Source organism: Falco naumanni, chromosome 11, assembly GCF_017639655.2.
Source record: "Falco naumanni isolate bFalNau1 chromosome 11, bFalNau1.pat, whole genome shotgun sequence".
In the NCBI taxonomy this organism is placed as follows: domain Eukaryota; kingdom Metazoa; phylum Chordata; class Aves; order Falconiformes; family Falconidae; genus Falco; species Falco naumanni.
In genome coordinates this window covers 20,208,865-20,228,848 of record NC_054064.1, presented here as the reverse complement: position 1 = coordinate 20,228,848, position 19,984 = coordinate 20,208,865, and the positions used below count along the sequence as shown (strand labels likewise).

At 36.6% G+C, this 19,984-nt stretch overlaps 1 protein-coding gene across 22 annotated transcripts in view; it reads left to right on the top strand.

Annotated features, from left to right (window-relative positions):
- ADGRL2 (adhesion G protein-coupled receptor L2) overlaps nt 1-18,410 on the top strand; it is a 179,620-nt gene extending 161,210 nt beyond the window's left edge. For 5 of the 22 annotated variants that reach the window (XM_040610963.1, XM_040610964.1, XM_040610965.1 and 2 more), the window contains 8 exons: nt 3,571-3,662; nt 4,513-4,557; nt 4,846-4,872; nt 5,539-5,707; nt 9,403-9,531; nt 9,955-10,051; nt 12,902-13,030; nt 16,350-18,410. In XM_040610963.1, the coding sequence (XP_040466897.1) occupies nt 3,571-3,662; nt 4,513-4,557; nt 4,846-4,872; nt 5,539-5,707; nt 9,403-9,531; nt 9,955-10,051; nt 12,902-13,030; nt 16,350-17,104 (1,443 nt within the window). In that variant the 3' untranslated portion in view covers nt 17,105-18,410. Of the gene's footprint in view, nt 1-3,570; nt 3,663-4,512; nt 4,558-4,845; nt 4,873-5,538; nt 5,708-9,402; nt 9,532-9,954; nt 10,052-12,901; nt 13,031-13,242; nt 13,325-15,640; nt 15,694-16,349 lie in introns of all 22 variants that reach the window. The other 17 variants (XM_040610972.1, XM_040610970.1, XM_040610971.1 and 14 more) reach the window with 10 other exon arrangements.
- Nucleotides 18,411-19,984: the final 1,574 nt, after the last annotated feature.

The window sequence follows — 19,984 nt, the reverse complement described above, 5'->3', positions numbered from 1 at the left end:
ATGAGGCCCAGCCAGTCACTAGCCCTTTATGTTATATGAAGTGATCAGAAAGCCCTCATTGTCAGAGGTCCATTTTTTCTCCTACAAGTTTGCTTTCAAAAGCCTGTCTTGCCATTCACGTGGCCTTTGTGTGACCCCAGAGTACTGTGTGTTTTCAGTGAACATTCTTAAAGAAGGGTGTCCTACACAGACCATCTGTCAAGCTTGGAAAACATCTACAGATTCATTTGCTTAGATCAGTAACAGTTCAGTCCTCACACAGTCATGAAACAATTCAGGTTGGAAGGCACTTTGGGAGACCTGTAGTCAAAACTCCTGCTCAAAACAGACTCTGCTCTGAGCTCAGACCAGTTTGCTCAGGGCTGAAAAAACTTTCCTTATACAAAGTTGGTACAAAAGAATGCAAAAGCACTCAGTGTGTTTCCTTCTCCCCTCATGTATTTCTCACCAAGGAAAGTAATTCAGCCATTCCTTCTAAAAGCAATTATTCTCCAACACGTTCTCTTCCCTCACTGCTTAGTGTCTTGTGTAATAAAATGGCAGGATGCCCAAAAGTCTTGAACTCATGAGTTCCTCCAAAGCAATCAATTTCTAGATGAAAAGCAGTAAGGGAGCCAAAAGAGAATCTATAGAAAGGTTTGGTTACAGTATTTGTAAGCAGGAAAAATAGGCTTTTGATAATGATATAATGTGCAACAGAGATGCCAGCATGTTTGAACAAGTGGCAAACCGCGGTCTTTTGACTGGTGAAACTGAAAACTATACAGTATTTCACACTGATGGAGAAACAAGTATGATATGCTCTGATGTCAAAGTAATTTGTCTTCAAAGTACAGTATTTTGCTTTTTATCTTAGAAGGACTTCTTCAGCTACTGTGATACAGCATTTCTGTGGGCTGCTTTTGGGGGTCTGTACCTAAATCAGAATTAAAGCAAATTAAATTAAGAACTAATTTCTATTAAGAAACTGCTATCTACAGTTACCCTCTAGTCCAGCAAGGCCATATATACAGACAGAGCTGAGTGTCTACATAAAACCTGCTTAATACGCTGGAGCTTGGCTCAGGCTCTGGGGTAAGGCTGAGTATGCTTGCGCGTCGCCGAAGGAAACTCAGTCTATAAACACAAGCTTTTGTTTTTCATATGTCAAACCAGCACTTCCGTCACACAAAGAATCAGAGGATAAAACCCTTGCGTTTCATAAGGCAGTCATTTATGGGCTAAGCCATATCTATGAGTTTTTGATCCAAGAACGATGTTGCTAGTACAATGCAGGATACTCCAGGGTAGCTACTTAGGCAAGGATTAGCTTCCAGCTGTGCTATAAATACTATTCTGAACTGGATTGTGCACTCCCGTTTGCATAGGTTGCAGCCAAAGTTGATTTACTTGTTAGGATTGGCATGGGGCATGTGTCTTAGCTCTTAATCTGTTTGTTTTCACAAAAAGTAAATTGAAGTTACTATTTTTTTTTTTTTTTTTTTTTTTTTAAAGTCTGGAGAAGTTCATGTTATGTCAGCTACCAAAATGTGTAAGAAACTTTTTCAGATATAGAAAAAGAAAGTTTTCCTGCAAAGGCATGGAACTGAGGGTGAGGTCACTCACACAGCCCCTGTCCTGCCTACTGCAGAGACCAGGGAGAGAAGCAACTTGTTTTCTCACCCAAGGAACTTACACAGTGCAGTGACAACCTAGATAAGAGGAATAAAATGATCGCAATGATGTTATGAAGCGTTTCTCAGCTGGTTAGTCATTAAGTAAGAATCATAAAAGGTAATCAGCATGGTCATGAGATACTGATGCTTCTGTTACATTTTGCAGCAATGAAAATCGTGCTTAACCCACCCCATGTACATACCTCCACTTAAAGGTCAAGTATTTTCTATCAGTTCTTGACACACAGACAGAAATAAATTATAAAAGCTTATTTTTGTTATTTGTATCACATGCACTTTTTGTATTAATCTCAAGATACAACTGTAAAAACGTTTTACTTTGAACAAGGACTGATGAGGTCAAAAGCTGACAAACACTGTTCTGGTGTTGAGAACTGCATTGTAGTTCATGCCGTCCATCCTGATTTTAAGACAGCAGCAGCAGTGATAACTTGATTGCCCTTAGCAGTAGGAATTATTTCTATAATACGTGTCATTATTAACAGACGCTGATCAGAGCCTTCAAAATACTCATATTTTCAAGATTGTTAAGACCTGCTCTTTATTAGGAATTGAGCGACATTTATGACCATTGTGGCACAGCTGTAGGAACACATCTGATATGAACTGGTATCCTCAGTGTTACAAAAATGGTGAGGATTTTGATGCTGTCTCAAACCAAAGGCTCCCCAAAAGTAGAAACTGGGGTTCTCCTTCAGTAACCAGTTGCAGATGTATACGGAAGGCTGTAAGAATGGATTTATAATCGATCTAATATATGTGTTATAAGGATGTTTGAGCATATTCTCCCATCTTCCCTTAGCTATCAATTCGGCTATTTCTTGTGGACCATTGCAATAGTAGATGAGGAGGTGTGTCTTCTCCCTGAAAGGACATAGCTTTTACTGTTTTCAAATGTATGACTTTATTTGAACTGTTTGCATTGATACAGGACAGCATGTACTAATTACTCAAATTAACTTTATAACACTTCTCGACCCATATTCTGTGGGCATCCTTGTATTTGGCTGACCTGTGCTCTTCACATGCTTTGAAATTGATAGGAGAAAGGCACCTAGTATCTTTGGTGTCTGTGATTCTGTTTCACAGTAGGAAAACAATATAAAATTATCTTTTTTATACTTCTGTATCTTTCCCGGTGTCATCTATATGAATGACACAACAAGAATGAGACAGCATAGTCCTTCCCTTCAAGTGGCATGCAGTCTTGCTTCAGCAGAATCCAGACTACAAAGGGAAAGAGGGCAGTAGGAGGGTGCACCGCCAGCGTATGCCTATGGCACTGTTAAGTTTGATGCATTTGCTACATCTTTGTGTTTCTTTGTCTTTTTCTGGTTTTTTTCTTTCTCTTTTTCCTTTTCTTCAGTTACATTTAAGCTGTTTTTCAAGACCCCAGTGGAATTTGTGAGAACAAAAGGGAATAAAAAAAAAAAACAGAAAGGGAGAAACCAGCAAAGGTGAAAAACATTCCAGAAGCAGGACAGGGTGATAAAACGACAACTAGTATGGTACAGTAAAGGGGTGACTGTAGTCCTCAGAGAAAGTCAGTGAGCTAGAGAACAGGGCCAGAGGTGACAGGCAAAGGTGAGCAGGGGTTGAGCACAACATGCTGGGAAGCAGAGCTAGGCTGACAATGACAGGTGTTGGACATGAGCTAAATACGGTCATTCGTGATGATGTGGTGAATTTGGAAAATAAAGTGAAACAAGGGCTTTTAACATTTTTTTCCTCTCGTCTGTATTTGCAATCACCTTTTACAGGCTGTTTGATAGAGTTACGCAGTTTCACTATATATTTGAAAATAAATTACAGAGTTTTTGTTTAGTCTGTAACATCATCATTATTCAGCCTATTACTTGAAGTAGTTTAATTTCATTCTTATCTGTTTTGACAGCTGAATCTTATCTTCCTGGTGATCACATTGTGCAAAATGGTGAAGCACTCAAACACTTTGAAACCAGACTCTAGCAGGTTGGAAAACATTAAGTAAGTGCTTTGTGTTCAAGTATGAGAACTATGATTATTTTCTGATTGCTGAACTGATTGAAAGCTACTCTCCATTAGGAGCACATGCCATTGTCTCCCAGCAACTGCAGATGTCAATTAGAAGCAAACAGAGCCAATCCTGCTTTCGTCACATTGTTGCTGTAATGTCACAAATGCTGGTCAAAATTAGATAATTTCAGCCTGGAACTAGTGCCAATAAACTGTTTCACGGAAATGCCACAGCACTGTAGTAATTTCATTTGCATTTAAAATGCAGTTCAAAAATGATGTTCCTGTTTGCATGGCTGATACGATTATATTAAGTTTGTTTTGTTAAATGACTTTTTGATTTAGGGATTCTGAGCAGTTTCTACTCGTAATCCTGTTCTCCCAAGAGAATTGACTCTATTATTATTGTTAACTTGAAGATTATCTGCTGTTTTCATGCTAATTTAACAAATGTTTATCATGGTGCTGTACTGCAGTATCCCTTTTGCAGAGTAATATTGTGTTATATAATTAACAAGGCTTTGGCAGCTCATGCTTCTTTAGATAGTCTTTGACTGTATTCTGTATAGCTTTATGTTGTACTGAAGGTTTTTGTTATCAACACTGAAGGGATGGTGCAACTTTCTAACACTGAGGGTTGGATGTGAAAGGGTCTTACAGATTTGCTTTGAATGTTGAAAATGGTGAAGGGAGATTTTCAGTAAGGCTAACGTTGTGAACTAGATGTTCTAGATAGGTCAGTATCAGCTTCATTGCATGTTGCATGATGAGAGAGAGAGCTAATCTTTAGCATCTCTCTCTTTTCTTCCTTTTCCTCTTTCTGTCTTCTCATCCACACCAGTAATTACCGTGTTTGTGATGGCTACTATAATACGGACTTACCTGGGTAAGATAGAACCCTACATTAACAAATTTCTAGCATGATTTTTAACTTTACAAACTCGGTCAATATTGTGGATTTCCCTTAATTTTAATTAATTAGTTTTGAGATACCTGATTTGCTAAAGAATTTTTAACTATTATATGCCTTTATAATTTTAAATTGCTTGCCTCTGCATTTTGAATTTCCTAATTTTGACTAATTTTTATAGACAATTAAAAATGCTCTTATTAATTTCTGTTTCAATTCTGTCTAATAATTTTGTTTCTCTTTTCTGCTTATAATGCTTTCTAGCTATGAAGATAATAAGCCATTTATCAAGTAAGATCATTAGTTAGATGTGGAATTCACTGACTAAATTCCCTTTCCCTTTCATTCTGTGCCGTTCTCTACAATTCCTTTTCCTTAACCTATTCATGATGGAATCTTTTTTAGACTATTCTGTAGAGCAGTATCCATATTTTTGTCACGTTTCAGCAGGGTTTCTTCATGCGGAAGTTAGATCATCTAGCTTCAGTTTAGCTGAGTTTATCGGAGCATTAAAGATTTGGGCTCTAGGCTTTTAATCTGCTGTTTAACCTTTGTGCATTTGTGTTACGTTATTTGGTGTCATATGGCAGCACCACTGTTTAAAATCTATGGTGTGATTAGTGGCTAAGCCAGATTTATCAATCTCTTTTCTAAAAGCAGATAAAGCAGTGGAGTAGCTGGGGCTTGTGCTATACTTCTGCATTTCAAAATAGTTTTGACATCCTATGCAGTTCTTGAGAAAGAAAAAGGTCTATCTACTCTTGCTGTTTTCACTGGAGACTAAAAGTGCTAAATGGAATTGTTCTTTCTTTAGTAGATAAAAGGTTAAACCCAAGGAATTTTTACATTTGAATATGAATCTAGTAAAAGTCAACTGCGGGAACTGAAATGTTAATATTGGATTTGGTGATGGGCATTCTCATAAGTAATGTTACTAAAATGAATTTTTTTTTACAGATCCTGGGTCCTGGGTGCGTTTGCTCTCCTGTGTCTCCTTGGCCTAACATGGTCATTTGGCCTGCTGTTTATCAATGAGGGGACTGTTGTGATGACCTATCTCTTCACAGTATTTAATGCTTTCCAAGGAATGTTTATTTTCATCTTTCATTGTGCCCTTCAAAAGAAAGTAAGTTACTGAAAACACAGATGTGTGTTCCCTAACTCTTTTAAAATATCACATATATTTCTTTAAAAATAGTGTCAAGAACTGGAGTATTTTAAAGTAGTTTGGGGAGAGGACTAGGATTCAAAAGCAGTTCTTGCTGGGCATAATTGTGGGAGTCATATAACTGCTGCCTGGCCTGGGGGGGTTTAAAAGGGATGCAACATTTCCAACCTGAGCCTGGAAAGTGTTGAGGCTTTGGGAAGGAAATTGCTATAGAAAATGCACTGTTTAACATCAGTAATGTGGTACATATTAGTCTGGACTTACAGCCAAAAGTCTTTTATGTGCACCTGAAACAAAACCTTCCTTCACTGCAGCACTGCAAACAAAGGATCATTTACAGTATCAGCCCATCTCAAACTCTCTCTCTTTCTCAGATCAAGACAGAGGACCTCTCCTGAGATCCCATTAAGTTGCCACATAAAGCTATGGGTGATAGACAGAGATTATATTATGAGTGCTTGTTCATTACCAAATTAAGCGAGATGTAAAAATTAATTTTATTATGAACTTCGACACACACATTTTTTAGAAAAAAGTAGTCATTAACACTAGACAGCTGCTAACGGGGAGAGTTTTCCAAAGATGCCAGCATGACTAGTTTTTTCAAGTGTTTGCCTCCCCTAGCAATCCAACAGCTTCATGCTCTTAAACTGGAAAAACTGGAATCCCCTGGCACGAGGCTTCCTTCATGAGTGGGATGTGCTAAATTAGTTCTGCTCCCCTTTGCCTGATGGGAGCAGATGAGCCCAGAAGAAGCAGATGTGCTGGGGAGAGAGAAGGCTTGCAGGGGAGAGAGGAGCGAATGGCAGAGAAGAAAGTGAAGGGCACAACTGAGTGGGATTCTCTTTGGGTTCACTGCACCCCTTCTCTTACCCAGACTGAGGGTGGGGACTGCTTCCAAAGATGTCTTAGAGGTTCTTCAGTGAAGGATGAAATAAAAAAGCTCCAAAAGTGTTGGAAGGCATGGCAAAGGAAAGTAACAAAAGTTGAGAGGAAGGGTAAACATCAAAAAATCTCTCCCCAAAAAATTTAACATAAAATGCATAAAATGTCCTATATTTGGAAATACCCAATTTGCAATATTTAGATTCTAAATATTTTTACCCGTTTTAGGCTGGAGACCTAGCAGTTATTAACTCCCATTATAATTAGCTCACCAGGGACATAATTAACTGATATTTATAAAATGGTTGGAGACCATTGGATATAGTATTGCTGTGTAAGTACAAAAATCACATTCTTGCATGTTCTCGACTGTACCAGCTCCAACAATCTCAGCATCTCTAAATCTGGTGTAGACAATGGCATTCAGCCATGTTTTAGGAAAAGATCTGGTAGACAGAAAGAATTTTATCCATATGAACACGGCAGTCCTCTCGTTTTGAGAGAGCAGAAGCACACTTAGAGAGGAGATGAAGCCTAAGAAAAGAAGAGAGGGAAGAAAATGCAAACATTCTCAAAATGCAAATAATTTTTAGATTAGGGCTTCATATAATGTTGCCCTTTCTACCACTTGTATTGGACTTGAAAATCAAAAACAGATTTCCTTTTTATTTCTTTTTACAGCTGTGCATTGTTTTTCTATTAAGTGGAGTCAGCAAAAAGCAATATTAAAATACCAGTCAAGTGTGAAAAAGCATAACCTAGAGCAATAAGATTTATACCTGAAAGAATGTTAAAGCTGCCATTTAAGATTTTTAAGTTTTGATGCCTTTGACGGGATATCATCCTATTCTCTGTCTGCATAGCTAATGTAGTCTTTTTATTCTGTTATTACTGGTTGGTCACTAAATTGAACAGAGAAATAGAATTGTGAAAGTGAAAACTATTATGTTTCCAGTTCTGACAAGATGATAGTGCTGTTGCTTCCATCAGTTTCCAACAAGCTATAATTTAGAAATAATGACAGTGGAATGCACAGTACTGACAGATAATGTACATTCACTGCAATATAGGCATTAGGCAAAACCAGCCCTGGAGGGTGGTATTTGGGTAAAAATACAGTTTTGATTGCTATTGTCTCTGCTATGTAGTGGTTTAGAGCATTTAATATCCATTAGTGTTCAGGAATGTATTTTCTTAGGTGTTATACCATCTAGTGATGATATATATATAGATTTTAAGTTCTTCAGACTACAGAGTTAAAGATTATAATTCTATGTCTGTGCATTTCTGTTTCCATTTTTTTATGTGTCTTTTGTGCTGATATGGATAGGGCTTCACTTAAAATATGAACATATACTTTTATAAAAAGATAAGTTATTGTCCCTAGCTTGAAATTAAGACTTTTATGTTCTTCATATGTTCTTCAACCTTCCAGTTTATAGAAACGTCACATGTATATTCCATGAGTAAAATTCTTGTAATATTGGAAACAACACATGACATGTAAATCTTGCATTTTCCCCTCTCCCCTTTTTACATGCACATAACTTACTTTCTATCTTATATTTTCATAGGTCAAGCAGAATTTCCAGATTATCTAAAATCCCACTTTTCCCAGAAATGTAGGAGTCTCATTGATGTAGAAGTAGAAGAGACATTTAGAGTCCCATGTACTTGGGAAGATTTACGAATTTAGACCTACACATCTTTACGAATTTTATCCACTGTGTCCTTTTACTGATGCTGTCATGCTGCCAAGATGTGTATGCGCTCTCCTAGTACACACTATAATAGCAGTCAGTGCGGCAGTCACTGAATACGAGAGAATTAACTGCTCTGTAAATTAATGTTGAATACTTTCATGACAAACGTTAACACAGAAATTGCAAAACTAATGTTTCCAGTAGGTCATTGGAAACAGGAGGTGAATAAATGCAGGCCAAATACTGGAATCATTCATCAGTTTTGTTGCTCTGTCAGACAAAAATGTCATATACATAGGTATATTCAGTTTTCTAGGTTCAGCAAAGGCAGTAATTAGGATTTTATTTTTTGGTTCTAGAAGTGAAAGATGTTTCAGTTCCCAGCCATACGATTCAAAATTTGACTCTGGGACACTGACGGTGCCTCTGCCGGCAGAGCTGGTGCTCTGCCTAGAGTGGGGCAGCGGTGTTTGTGAGCTGTGTGCAATCCCAAAGCAGGTGTGACCATATGAACTGGCAGCTGTTTGAGTTACGCAGAGTAACTTTATATGAAAATGCCTTTATAGTCATTGCAGGTTTTCACACTTTCTTGGAGGGCTGACATAATGGGCAGTACCGAGTAGGGCAAAGGCTAGTTACCTCAGCCCTTCTTGCATGCTGGGATGGGAAGACAGGATTTATGTGGCTTCTTCACCAAAAGCTCATATAAAAGAGACCATTTTCAGCCAGCATTCAATTCAAATAAACTTAACTATATTAATCTACAACATGAAAACGAGATAAAAATAATCCCATAAATTGTTCAGTAACGGTAGTTCAGAAACATCTAAATGAAATGTGTATAACTTGGAACCAACTTGTTCAAAAATTCTGGATACCTGATAATGCTGCCACCAAGTAGGGAAAAGTACCTGATTTTGGTAACAGCCAACAATTAAACAAGCAAGAATTATCCGTTCGCTTGAAAAGTGTGTGAGTAGTTTCAATGCAGGACTCACGTGTTTTTGCCAGTGGAGAAATTTAACACTATTCTTGTGTGCTAAGTAATCTTTTCTTCCCCCGCAGGTACGTAAGGAATACGGCAAATGCTTCCGACATTCCTACTGCTGTGGTGGACTACCAACTGAGAGTCCCCACAGTTCAGTGAAGGCATCAACAACAAGAACTAGCGCTCGCTATTCCTCTGGCACACAGGTAAGAGAGATTTTGACAGCATCTTTTAATTAACCTTATTTATAAAAAGCCTACTGAGATATGTTCCAATCAAAGCACTAATTGTCTTCTCATTATTATCATTTAGATGGCAAGTACATACTTCTGCATAGTCAAATTGATTTCTATTTAAATATTTCCTTTTACTTTGGTCTAATGCAAACACCTTACTTTTCTTGTAATTAGGGGCTGGTTTGTAGGAAGGTTTATACCATTATGCTTCATTTAAATGAAATTTTAAAAATTATTTAATAATAACAAAAGAAGGAGTTTCACTAAATGCTAAAAGAACAGCTTGCTTTAGGCCAGAATAAACACAAATATTCTACATAACTACAAAATGGTGCATTCTAAAAATCTTTTTGTAACTTACTATGCTTCCGTCTCACTGCTTTATGTTAACAGAGTCGTATAAGGAGGATGTGGAATGACACTGTGAGAAAACAATCTGAATCGTCTTTTATCTCAGGTGACATCAACAGCACTTCAACACTTAATCAAGGTCAGTCACTGGGAACATTTCAGTTTTAGAAGCCTTAAATTTTATGCAGATTTTATATCATTTAATGCAGAAGAATTGAAAAGAATGTTTTGGAAAAAAAAAAATCTGGAAAAAACGTTCTCTAAAAGCAGAGTTTTAAAGTCATCCACCAGCACCTTTAAACTGTGTTCCCTCAACTGGCCCCCTGTTATAGAAGTTTAATTCCTCCATTCGTGGGAATGTATTTAAATAAGTCTCATCAATAATTTAACTTAAAAGCAGATCACAATTTTAAATCTTTCCTAACCTTTATAGGTTAAATCTGAAACAGAAATATGAGTGCAGTAACATTTTAATGCATATTTGACTATGATTTTTAGGTGCAGAAATTTTCCCAGTGAAAACTAATTGATATCATTTCTATGCAAAAGATGTCTGTGAAGCATTTATCTTTTCTATTTCAAAGAGCATCGTGTCTGTCACATGGGATAGAATCCAGATTTTCAGGCACAGAGAAGCCAAAACTCAAAATTTCTCAGCTCAAATAGACTTTGAAATTTGTAACCTCATTCTCATGTCCAGTTAGAAAACAAGGGTATTAACTAAGACAGAATGTCCCTTCCTTTCTCCCCTTCCCCCTGTGTCTTTTTGAGGTAGTTTGCGCTAGCAGAGGAGGGAAGACTGCTCTGTGCAAGCCAAGTTCAAAGCCTGTTCTTCCACCCACATCCCTAGAAGAACACGTAGCCCTGATCTCATTGCAACCAGCTCCTGCTTAACTCAGGAAGTTTCAAACGGAAAATTCCCCCGTCAGGGAGCTATAAAGCAGTCATCAACCACAACCAGCAAGTTTTCTTCCCTTGGGTTTTTTGGGTTTTTTTTTCAAGATTTGGTAGTAGGGACATGTACTTAATTTACATTCACTTTGAAAGTAAAAAGTGTGGTATTTTGCAAAAGAAAAAATTTCAGAAAGCGTGATTCTATTTTTGCTATTTAGCTTATAGAAAGTGGGTAAGACCTGTGTGTCTCACTGCTCCCCTCACCTGAATCTTGTATGTTCCTCTGACAAAGTCAAAATAAATAAACTCTTCCAAGTAGAAAATTTATATTTTTCATGCCCAAGAAAGAAGTACATTCCCTTCCAGTGTCTTACTAAAATCCTGTAAATACAGTAGATAAAAGTCTGGGATTTCACCCTAACTGGATGTCTCTGAATCCTGAGGTTTGCTTTAATCATGATGCACCCTCAGTTAATTCAGAGTTGAACAGAGGTCTTGGAAGTTTCTCCCTATTTCAGAGTTCTTGTCTCAAGCCACTGGCAATGTTCTGTCACTATTAGAAAAACTGATACAGTTTTTATTCAATTATAATATTGTAACTATCTCAGTGATCCATACATACAAGCTAGTTTAATAATTAATGGCAAGTGTCATTTTTCCTTAAAAGTCAAGCCTTTAATGGTGGCAAAAAATTTTGGATTGAAAATAATAATTCTCTTAACTATAAATTACAAGTAATAATTCTAACCAAGATTAAACATAGTACACAAAAAAAAAACCCCGAACCCCAAGCAGAATATATTTCAGTTAGTATTTCTAGTAATAAGTATATTACAACTGAAAAAAGCTACGATAAAACCTTTTTAGTTGTTCACAGATACAAACTTGCCAGTGAGATTATTAGCATAATCAGGCAATAATTCCCTGAATCTTAGAATTTTCTGCTCATTCCTGCTACTAAGTATCTAGAGTAGTAAAAAGCATTAGTATTTGGAATATATGCTGTCTCTTCCTTGCCAAATAAAAATATCCATACTATAAAAATATAGCTGGCTCTTTAGCAGTGCTTGGGTCAGTAATACACTGATCCTGATATACTGCTGTGCAATGCAATAGAAAAGAAAGTGGAATTTTACTTTAATGAAATGTTTAAAGTAAGTTTTAAATCACAGCATTTTACGTGGTTTGGTTTTTGGTGGTGTTTTTGGGGGTTTTATTTTTGGTCATTATTCCAACACATTTTTCTTCTAGTAGCTAGAAATCAGAGATTAATTGACTTTTTAATAATTTCTCAAAATAGTCTGATTATTTTCCTAATTATTCCAAGAGTTGTTTAAATGATGTTGGAATAACTTGTAAAATGGGTTTAAAAAAAAAATAAATCTGTTCGTGTAGTATTTTGCTTCATCTTAACTTTGTTTGTAAACTGATTGTTTAAAGAAAATTTGTCATTCAGGGAATTCTTTTTTAAAACCTGGCAGATAAATTTGCAGCATGAATGTCCCGGGAGAAAATGTGAATGCTCTGATTTCTTAGAGCAAATATTTTGCTTTCCCCTCAGCATGCATACTTTTGCATATACTAAGATATGCTTCTTGCAGTTTGTCATCCACTGTCTGTTTGAAAACAGCAATTCCCTTCCACTATCCGTGTGTTTTTAATAAAGCGAATAACAGCTCTGATCCTGTCATAAGAGATTTTTCAATACCTTTCAACTCAAGAAATTCAGTTCTCCGTATTCTGGACAGCAACATTCCATACGATCATTTTTAAAGTTACAATAGCTTTATGTAGTACCTTGATCTCTACACATTTAATTGCTATTCTTGTGTAACAGTGATTGTGTATACATTAGTAAATGTCACTCTCACCAGATGTTTACTTTGGGGATTGGGACAGCACCTGTGAATGACTGGGATCTTAACTATTTTCCTGCTCCCATTTCAAATACATAGCTCAAATACATTCAGAAATTTTCAGCTGAATTACATTTGACAAGTCCTACATGATTCATGATGAATAAAAATATTCTTTATTGAAACTGTCAGCCTCAAATTAAAGAACTGACATTTTTTTTCTGTTTCTTTTGCTTTAGGAATGACTGGCAATTACCTACTAACAAACCCTCTTCTTCGACCACACGGCACTAACAACCCCTATAACACATTGCTCGCTGAAACAGTTGTATGTAATGCCCCTTCAGCTCCTGTGTTTAACTCACCAGGTGTGCTTATACTTCCTGAATAAAACCGCTTTTCTTGGCTTGCTCCAAATCCCTTCTTTTCCCTAGATAGAAACTCAAGTTGCAATACCCTGAATTTCTGTCAGTTCGAGAAATACAGTATTGCTGATGTCAGCTTGTAAAACTGCACTATATTATAGTAATGCCTTTGCCATAACAGTATTTACCAATAATTATCCATGTTTTTAACACAGGTGGCATAAATCTTAATATACTATTACAGGACTGACACCACATGGTCCGAGAGCCCATCTTCAAGATATTTATCACTTAGAGGTATCATGTCTATACAATATAAGGTTGACTAAAGCTTGCTGAAAAAAACTGCTTATAGAATGGACTAGATACTAAAGCAGTGCAAGGCATCTTGACACCTTTGGATACGCCAGCGCAGAAAATTGTATCCAGCGTCAAACAGATCTAAACTATAGTATAGTGCAGCTTTATGGTAGATCATTTTCCTGTAGGAAAATCTTGAGATTAACATTTAGAACAGTTTAGTTCTGTAGGAATAAAGGGTGTCATCACTTACCTATGCAACATTTCGTTGTTGCATTATCTAGTTGCCTTTTTTAACTACGGTGCAATTCATCAGTAATATCTAGCAGTTACTGTTTGATGAGTCATAAGATCACTTTAGTATAACTGGAATGGTAAATCCTTGATAAAGAGATCATAAAACCTTGTTTCCAGTTTTTATTTCAAGTTTCCTTTTAACTGAACTGTAGTTTCTATTTTCATTCTCTTGTTTTCTTACTTTCCTTATGCTTTCCTCTAGCAACCTACAGAGAGACAAGTATGGGAGTAAAACTTAACTTTGCCTATCAAATGTAAATTTTTTCAGCATGATTTTTAATGGGCACAATTAAAACATAACTAGCGGTCATGAAGTAGACTCAGCGGGCAAGTGGTTCACAATTTGCAAATGAAATGTTTCCACATTCAAAAAGTACTTGCATATTGCTTTTTGGGAAACAACATGAGTCTGTAGCAAACCCTATTGGTAACAGAAGTTACACAATGCTGAAATAATTTGCTGTTTAAAACCAAAGCAGTGTCAAGCAGAAATGCTTAACAATTTACTTACATTTTTAAATTCCCACAGTAATCTTGCTACAGGCTATGAAAAGATTTCAAATGAATTACCTGATCATGGGCAACAAAATTTACCTCGTCAAACCAATTTGAATATATTCTAGCATGCTTAACTCTGCAGTATATAATAGAAAACTCATTTTGGATTATCAGATATATTTTGGTATCTGTTTAGCAGACAAAAAGAGAATTAAAATTATAGAATTAAATCACTTTCACGAGGGAAATGAATGCCAGCATGTGGTCCATGTGTTGTCTACTTTTATAAATGCCATATGTTCTGCACAGCTAAATCCATTGCAAGAAAAATCTTGGAACATATATGAAATTGCAAAACTACAGAGTTGTTTAATCAAAGCTAAAGAGACCTTTCAAACAACCCTCATCACTGTTTAAATCAGTACACATGGAGAGGAGTTAACAAAAATACAAAATGATTTGCAAATTATTCAGAATTTATTTGGAAATTATTACTCTTATTTTTTAAAGTTGAAGACAAAAATCTTTTCATGAGAAAATGCAATTACTTTTTAATTGAAAACAATATTTCCAGAGAAGATTGAATTTTCTAGGATAAGCTGCAGCTTTAATTATGAAAAAAAAAACAACCCACAAAATGGGAAAATGTATAATCTTTTTCCAAAGCAACTTTTTTCTCATACTCCTCCAAGCCTTGCATATAATGCAGCAGCCTCACAGTGGTCAGTCTCATTTCAGTAAAGTCACTCCATTCTTTCTTTACTTCAGACATATCTGTAGATAAAGTGATTTTCTAGGAATGCTCTAGCCATCTGACTTTCCATGGTTCAGACTGTTTAATTTCTTTCAGTCGTCTTTTTTTTTTTTTTCTTTCTTTCTTTTTCCTTTGCTTGGGAAGCACTGTGCTGTCATAGTTTACATGTCTTTGTGTCTATAGGAAAGCCTTTTCTTTATCGTGTTACCAGAAAAAAAAAAAAAAAAAAAAAAAAAAAAAAAAGCCAAAACCAAAAGCATAAAGACTTTAATCATCATAAGATTTCATTTCCCCCCCCTCCCCCCAAACTTCTTTTCATGTTTCCAGCAGACTTACCCAATCTGTCATTCCTCCAGCAGCTATGAGATATCAGCCATGGCTGATTTCCTCTTCCCATTCCACAACTAGTATTTATTCTTTGGTTTAATTTCTGTGACCCATACGTACAGAAATTCCTAACATTTCTGCATTTGACTTCCATGCCCATGGTAACTGTGGGCCTTACTCTTAATTAACTATTCTGTTCATTCAGTGCTGTCACTGTGACTGATGCAGACTGCAGGCAAACTTTGACCTTTAGAAGCCTGGGGCCGTTGTTGGCAGACAGAATATTAGTGCAAAAAAATTACATTAAGTGGGAAAAGAAAAGCTGTTATTGCTTAGTAATCTAATTTGCTGAACCCTTGCTCTGACTAAGTTGCTGAGAAGCTCAGTAATTCTTCATCATGTTACAATAAATCATTTTACTTTCTTTTATATATCAGCTACTCTTAGGCCAGATAGCCTGAGCAGACAGACATGATGTGAGTTGTCCAAAGTGAGTCATTCCACCGGCTGTCTATCGTGTTGTTGGATGGTGCTTGTGGGCCCTGGTCCCTGTAGTGTGAAAGATGGCTGTCCTTGTTTAACATAAATTCTTTGTATTTATCCATTTTTTTTCATTCTTTTCTTTACTTCATCTCAAAAAAAAAAAAAAGGAAAAAATGTTAGAAATGTTGTTAAAGTAGTTGCTTGCCAGTTATGTGGGTTTATGTTGTACATTTACCTTCAGTTATGTCTGTGATTTAATTCCTTTTTAGTGTTGTTTAGGACAAATTCTGTTAATTTTCTTTTTCTAAATCATGGTGGTGTACTTCAAAACATAGATGTTTCCAAATGAATTGCTTTGCATTACATATGCAAGGGCATGGAGTGAACGGTTCCTTGTGGAAGAGTCACAGGATTGACACTAAATTAAGAAATTAAAATGCTGTTATTCCCCACAGGAAATACACGTTATTTTTAAAATGCATCTTTCCTGTAAGGTGTGCAACTGTTAGCATTTGGGAATGTTCAATAACCTAACTTTTCTCAAGTCTTACTTCCAAGTACAACTTTGTCCTGAACTACATTAAAGAATTTTGTTAAAAAAAAAAAAAAAAAGTGATAGAAATCACATCAGACAATAACCAGACCTGTCCTTTTCCATTTCAGGACATTCACTGAACAATGCCAGGGATACAAGTGCCATGGATACTCTACCGCTAAATGGTAATTTCAACAACAGCTACTCATTGCGCAACGGAGACTATAATGACAGTGTGCAAGTTGTAGACTGTGGACTAAGCCTGAATGATACTGCTTTTGAGAAAATGATCATTTCAGAATTAGTGCACAACAACCTGCGGGGCAGCAACAAGAACCACAACCTGGAGCGCACGCTACCAGCCAAAGCTGTGATTGGCGGGAGCAGTAGCGAGGATGACGCCATCGTGGCAGATGCTTCGTCTTTGATGCACAGTGACACCCCCGGGCTGGAGCTCCACCACAAAGAGCTGGAGGCCCCACTCATTCCTCAGCGGACTCACTCCCTTCTATACCAGCCCCAGAAGAAAGTGAAGACCGAGGGAACTGACAGTTACGTCTCACAGCTGACAGCCGAGGCTGACGACCACCTCCAGTCCCCCAACAGAGACTCTCTTTACACGAGCATGCCCAATCTCAGAGACTCTCCGTATCCAGAGAGCAGCCCCGACGTTGAAGAAGATCTCTCTCCCTCCAGGAGGAGCGAAAATGAGGACATTTACTACAAGAGCATGCCAAACCTAGGAGCTGGCCATCAGCTTCAGATGTACTATCAAATCAGCAGGGGTAATAGCGACGGCTATATAATTCCCATTAATAAAGAAGGATGTATTCCAGAAGGGGATGTTAGAGAAGGACAAATGCAACTAGTGACAAGCCTTTAATAGTGTAGCAAAGAAATATTAAAGGCCACGTACAAGTATTAAAAAGACTTAATTGGCCCCATGCAGGCTCCCTCATATCTGCTTGAAGAGACAATTCTGTTGACCCTGTGGTTCTCCAGTAACAGGGATGACTGGACCTCGCAGTTCTGTGAATTTTTATAAAACAAAAACTTTGTATATACACAGAGTATACTAAAATGAATTATTTGTTACAAAGAAAAGAAATACCAACAAGGTATTTTAAGATATCTTCTGCTGCTGAATTTAACAAAATTGTGAAAAAAATAAACAAACACTTCCCAGCCATTTTACTGCAGCAGTTTGTGAACTAAATTTGTAAATATGGCTGCACCATTTTTTTTTCTAGGCCTACATTGTATTATATACAAGGCGTAGGCTCTAAAATCCTGTGGGACAAATTTACTGTACCTTACTATTCCTGACAAGACTTGCAAAAGCAGGAGAGATATTCTGCATCAGTTTGCAGTTCACTGCAAATCTTTTCCATTAGGGCAAAGATTGAATACATGTCTAACCACTAGCAATCAAGCCACAGGCCTTATTTCATATATTTCCTCAACTGTACAATGAACCGTTCTCATGAGAAAATGGCTAAAGAAATTATATTTTGTTCTATTGCTAGGGTCAAATAAATACCTTTGTGTCCAACTGAAAGATAATTGTCATTAAAAAATAATTTTAAAGGGTTTGAAGAAAATATTGTGAAAAGCTCTTGGTTGCACATATGTTATAAGCTGTTTTTCTTACACTCTGTTCATAGTACGGTAGTATGTTTAAAATGCAAGTTCTACCCATTTTCACTTACTTTTCACTGTAAACAGTGTTCTGCTTTGACAAGTTAGTTTTTATTCTTACATTTTGAATTTTTATTGCCAAAAAAATAATTTGGGGAGAAAATTGTTTTAGAAGCCCATTATGCCAAGCCTTGCACAAATTTGGTTTAGCTAACAAAGATTGTAACTCAATTCCCTGTTCATTCTTTAATCGGGGTTGGGTGGTAAAGGGGACACTGGACACTTCTCACAAGCTTTCTCGTGAATAAAAGGTGCCTGTCCTTTAAAAAAATAAATAAAACATAACTATTACTCTTCCATATTCCTTCTGCCTATATTTAGTAATTAATTTATTTTATGATAAAAATCTAATGAAATGTAAATTGTTTCAACAAAATTCTGCTTTTTTTCATCCCTTTGTGTAAACCTGTTAATAATGAGCCCATCACTAATATCCAGTGTAAAGTTTAACACCTGTTTGACAGTAAATAAATGTGAATTTTTTTTCCAAATAGGTAAAATGTGCATTATTATGTACGAAGCATAATTGGCATCAGCAGTCCTTCAACCCAGCTGCATCCTGCTTAGAATAGCTTCTTTACATTTCATGATTCAAGTGTCGAGAATACAGTAGAAGCTGTCTATATATCTCTAGAGAAGAGAGGTCATTTTACTATTTATTACTCTAGGCACAATTGAATAGGATCAAACTCATTAGGAAAATGTACTGTAATATCATATATTTACATAACTTTTAAGTAGGCATCTGTACCAAAATTAAAAATAAGGTGGTAAACACCACTATCATATTCTCGGCAACAGTAATTAGCAGTTAATTATTAGTAATGAAGATATATTGTTGCAGTGGGGAAAACATGAATAAGCAGCATTTGGATAACACTCTGAGTGGTATCTAAATAATTAATCCATCACGGCACTGTTTTGAGTTAGATAAATAAGCATGACTGTCCCTATTTTTATCAGGCCTGAGAACTGCAGAAGGCAGCTGATGCCCAAGATGTTATCTACAAATCAGTGGCAAAACTGGAAGTCTGAAGTCTTTGTTGTGTTGATTCCCAAGCCTCTTCTGTACCTTTCAACCAGGGCCTCTCAAACCTAACACCAAGGACTTCATTTGTCACCACTTCCAAAATGGTGTTCTTCCAAATAACTCCAAAATTAATGCCCTGTCACCACAGAAGCCATGGTTTCACCTGTGGCCACTGTGACTGTTTGTATGGTAACAGCAAAAATTCATTTGAAAGCTGTATCAATTGTTACCCTCTAATGCATTGAAAGACCATTTGGATAATAAATCAATGCACTTTGAAAACACTGAAAAAGAAGAATATTTTGGGCAAGACTCCCTGCTGTTGAAACAATTCAAATTCTGTGGAAAAAAAAAAAATAAATCCAGGTTGAGATGGAACTGTGGGGTTCAGGTAACCTCAATGTATCTGTAATCAGGACTGTGACACTGTAGCAACTCTTCCTGAAGAAAAAGTCATCTTTCGCCATGGACCCTACTGGGAGGTCTTGCCAGTATGTTCCTTAACACTTAAACAGTACTATGTTTGCAATAGAGTCACTGGAACATTTAAAATTTAATCAGAAACTGTTTACTTCTGTTTAGTAGAGATGCTTTAAAAATCTGAAGTCTCTACAACATAAGAATTTGTTCTGATTCAGGGTATACAGCAGACTTTTTTTGGAGCAAAAAATATTCCCTTGGACTGTCTGGCAACTGAAAAGCATACTTGCTTCCTTTTACCTTAGGAAATCACGTCTTAGGGATTTAAAAAATGTGGTGCTCAAGTAATTACAGTACACATGACCTAATAACATCGCCAACTTTCAGCAGAATCTTCAACCCTAGTTCAAGCAAATACTCCTTTGTGTCTAACTAAAGGTGGCAAAACTACATGCTGGAAAAAGGTTTGTAGCATTGTGATCTTAACTATATATTCAATTGCAAATGTAACAAGTATTCCTAAAACAAGAAAATGTAGCTGATGAACCTAAGATGAACCAGCTGAACCTAAGTATCATAAGGGAATTCTTTTGTTAGCTTCTTTGTAAAGTAGAT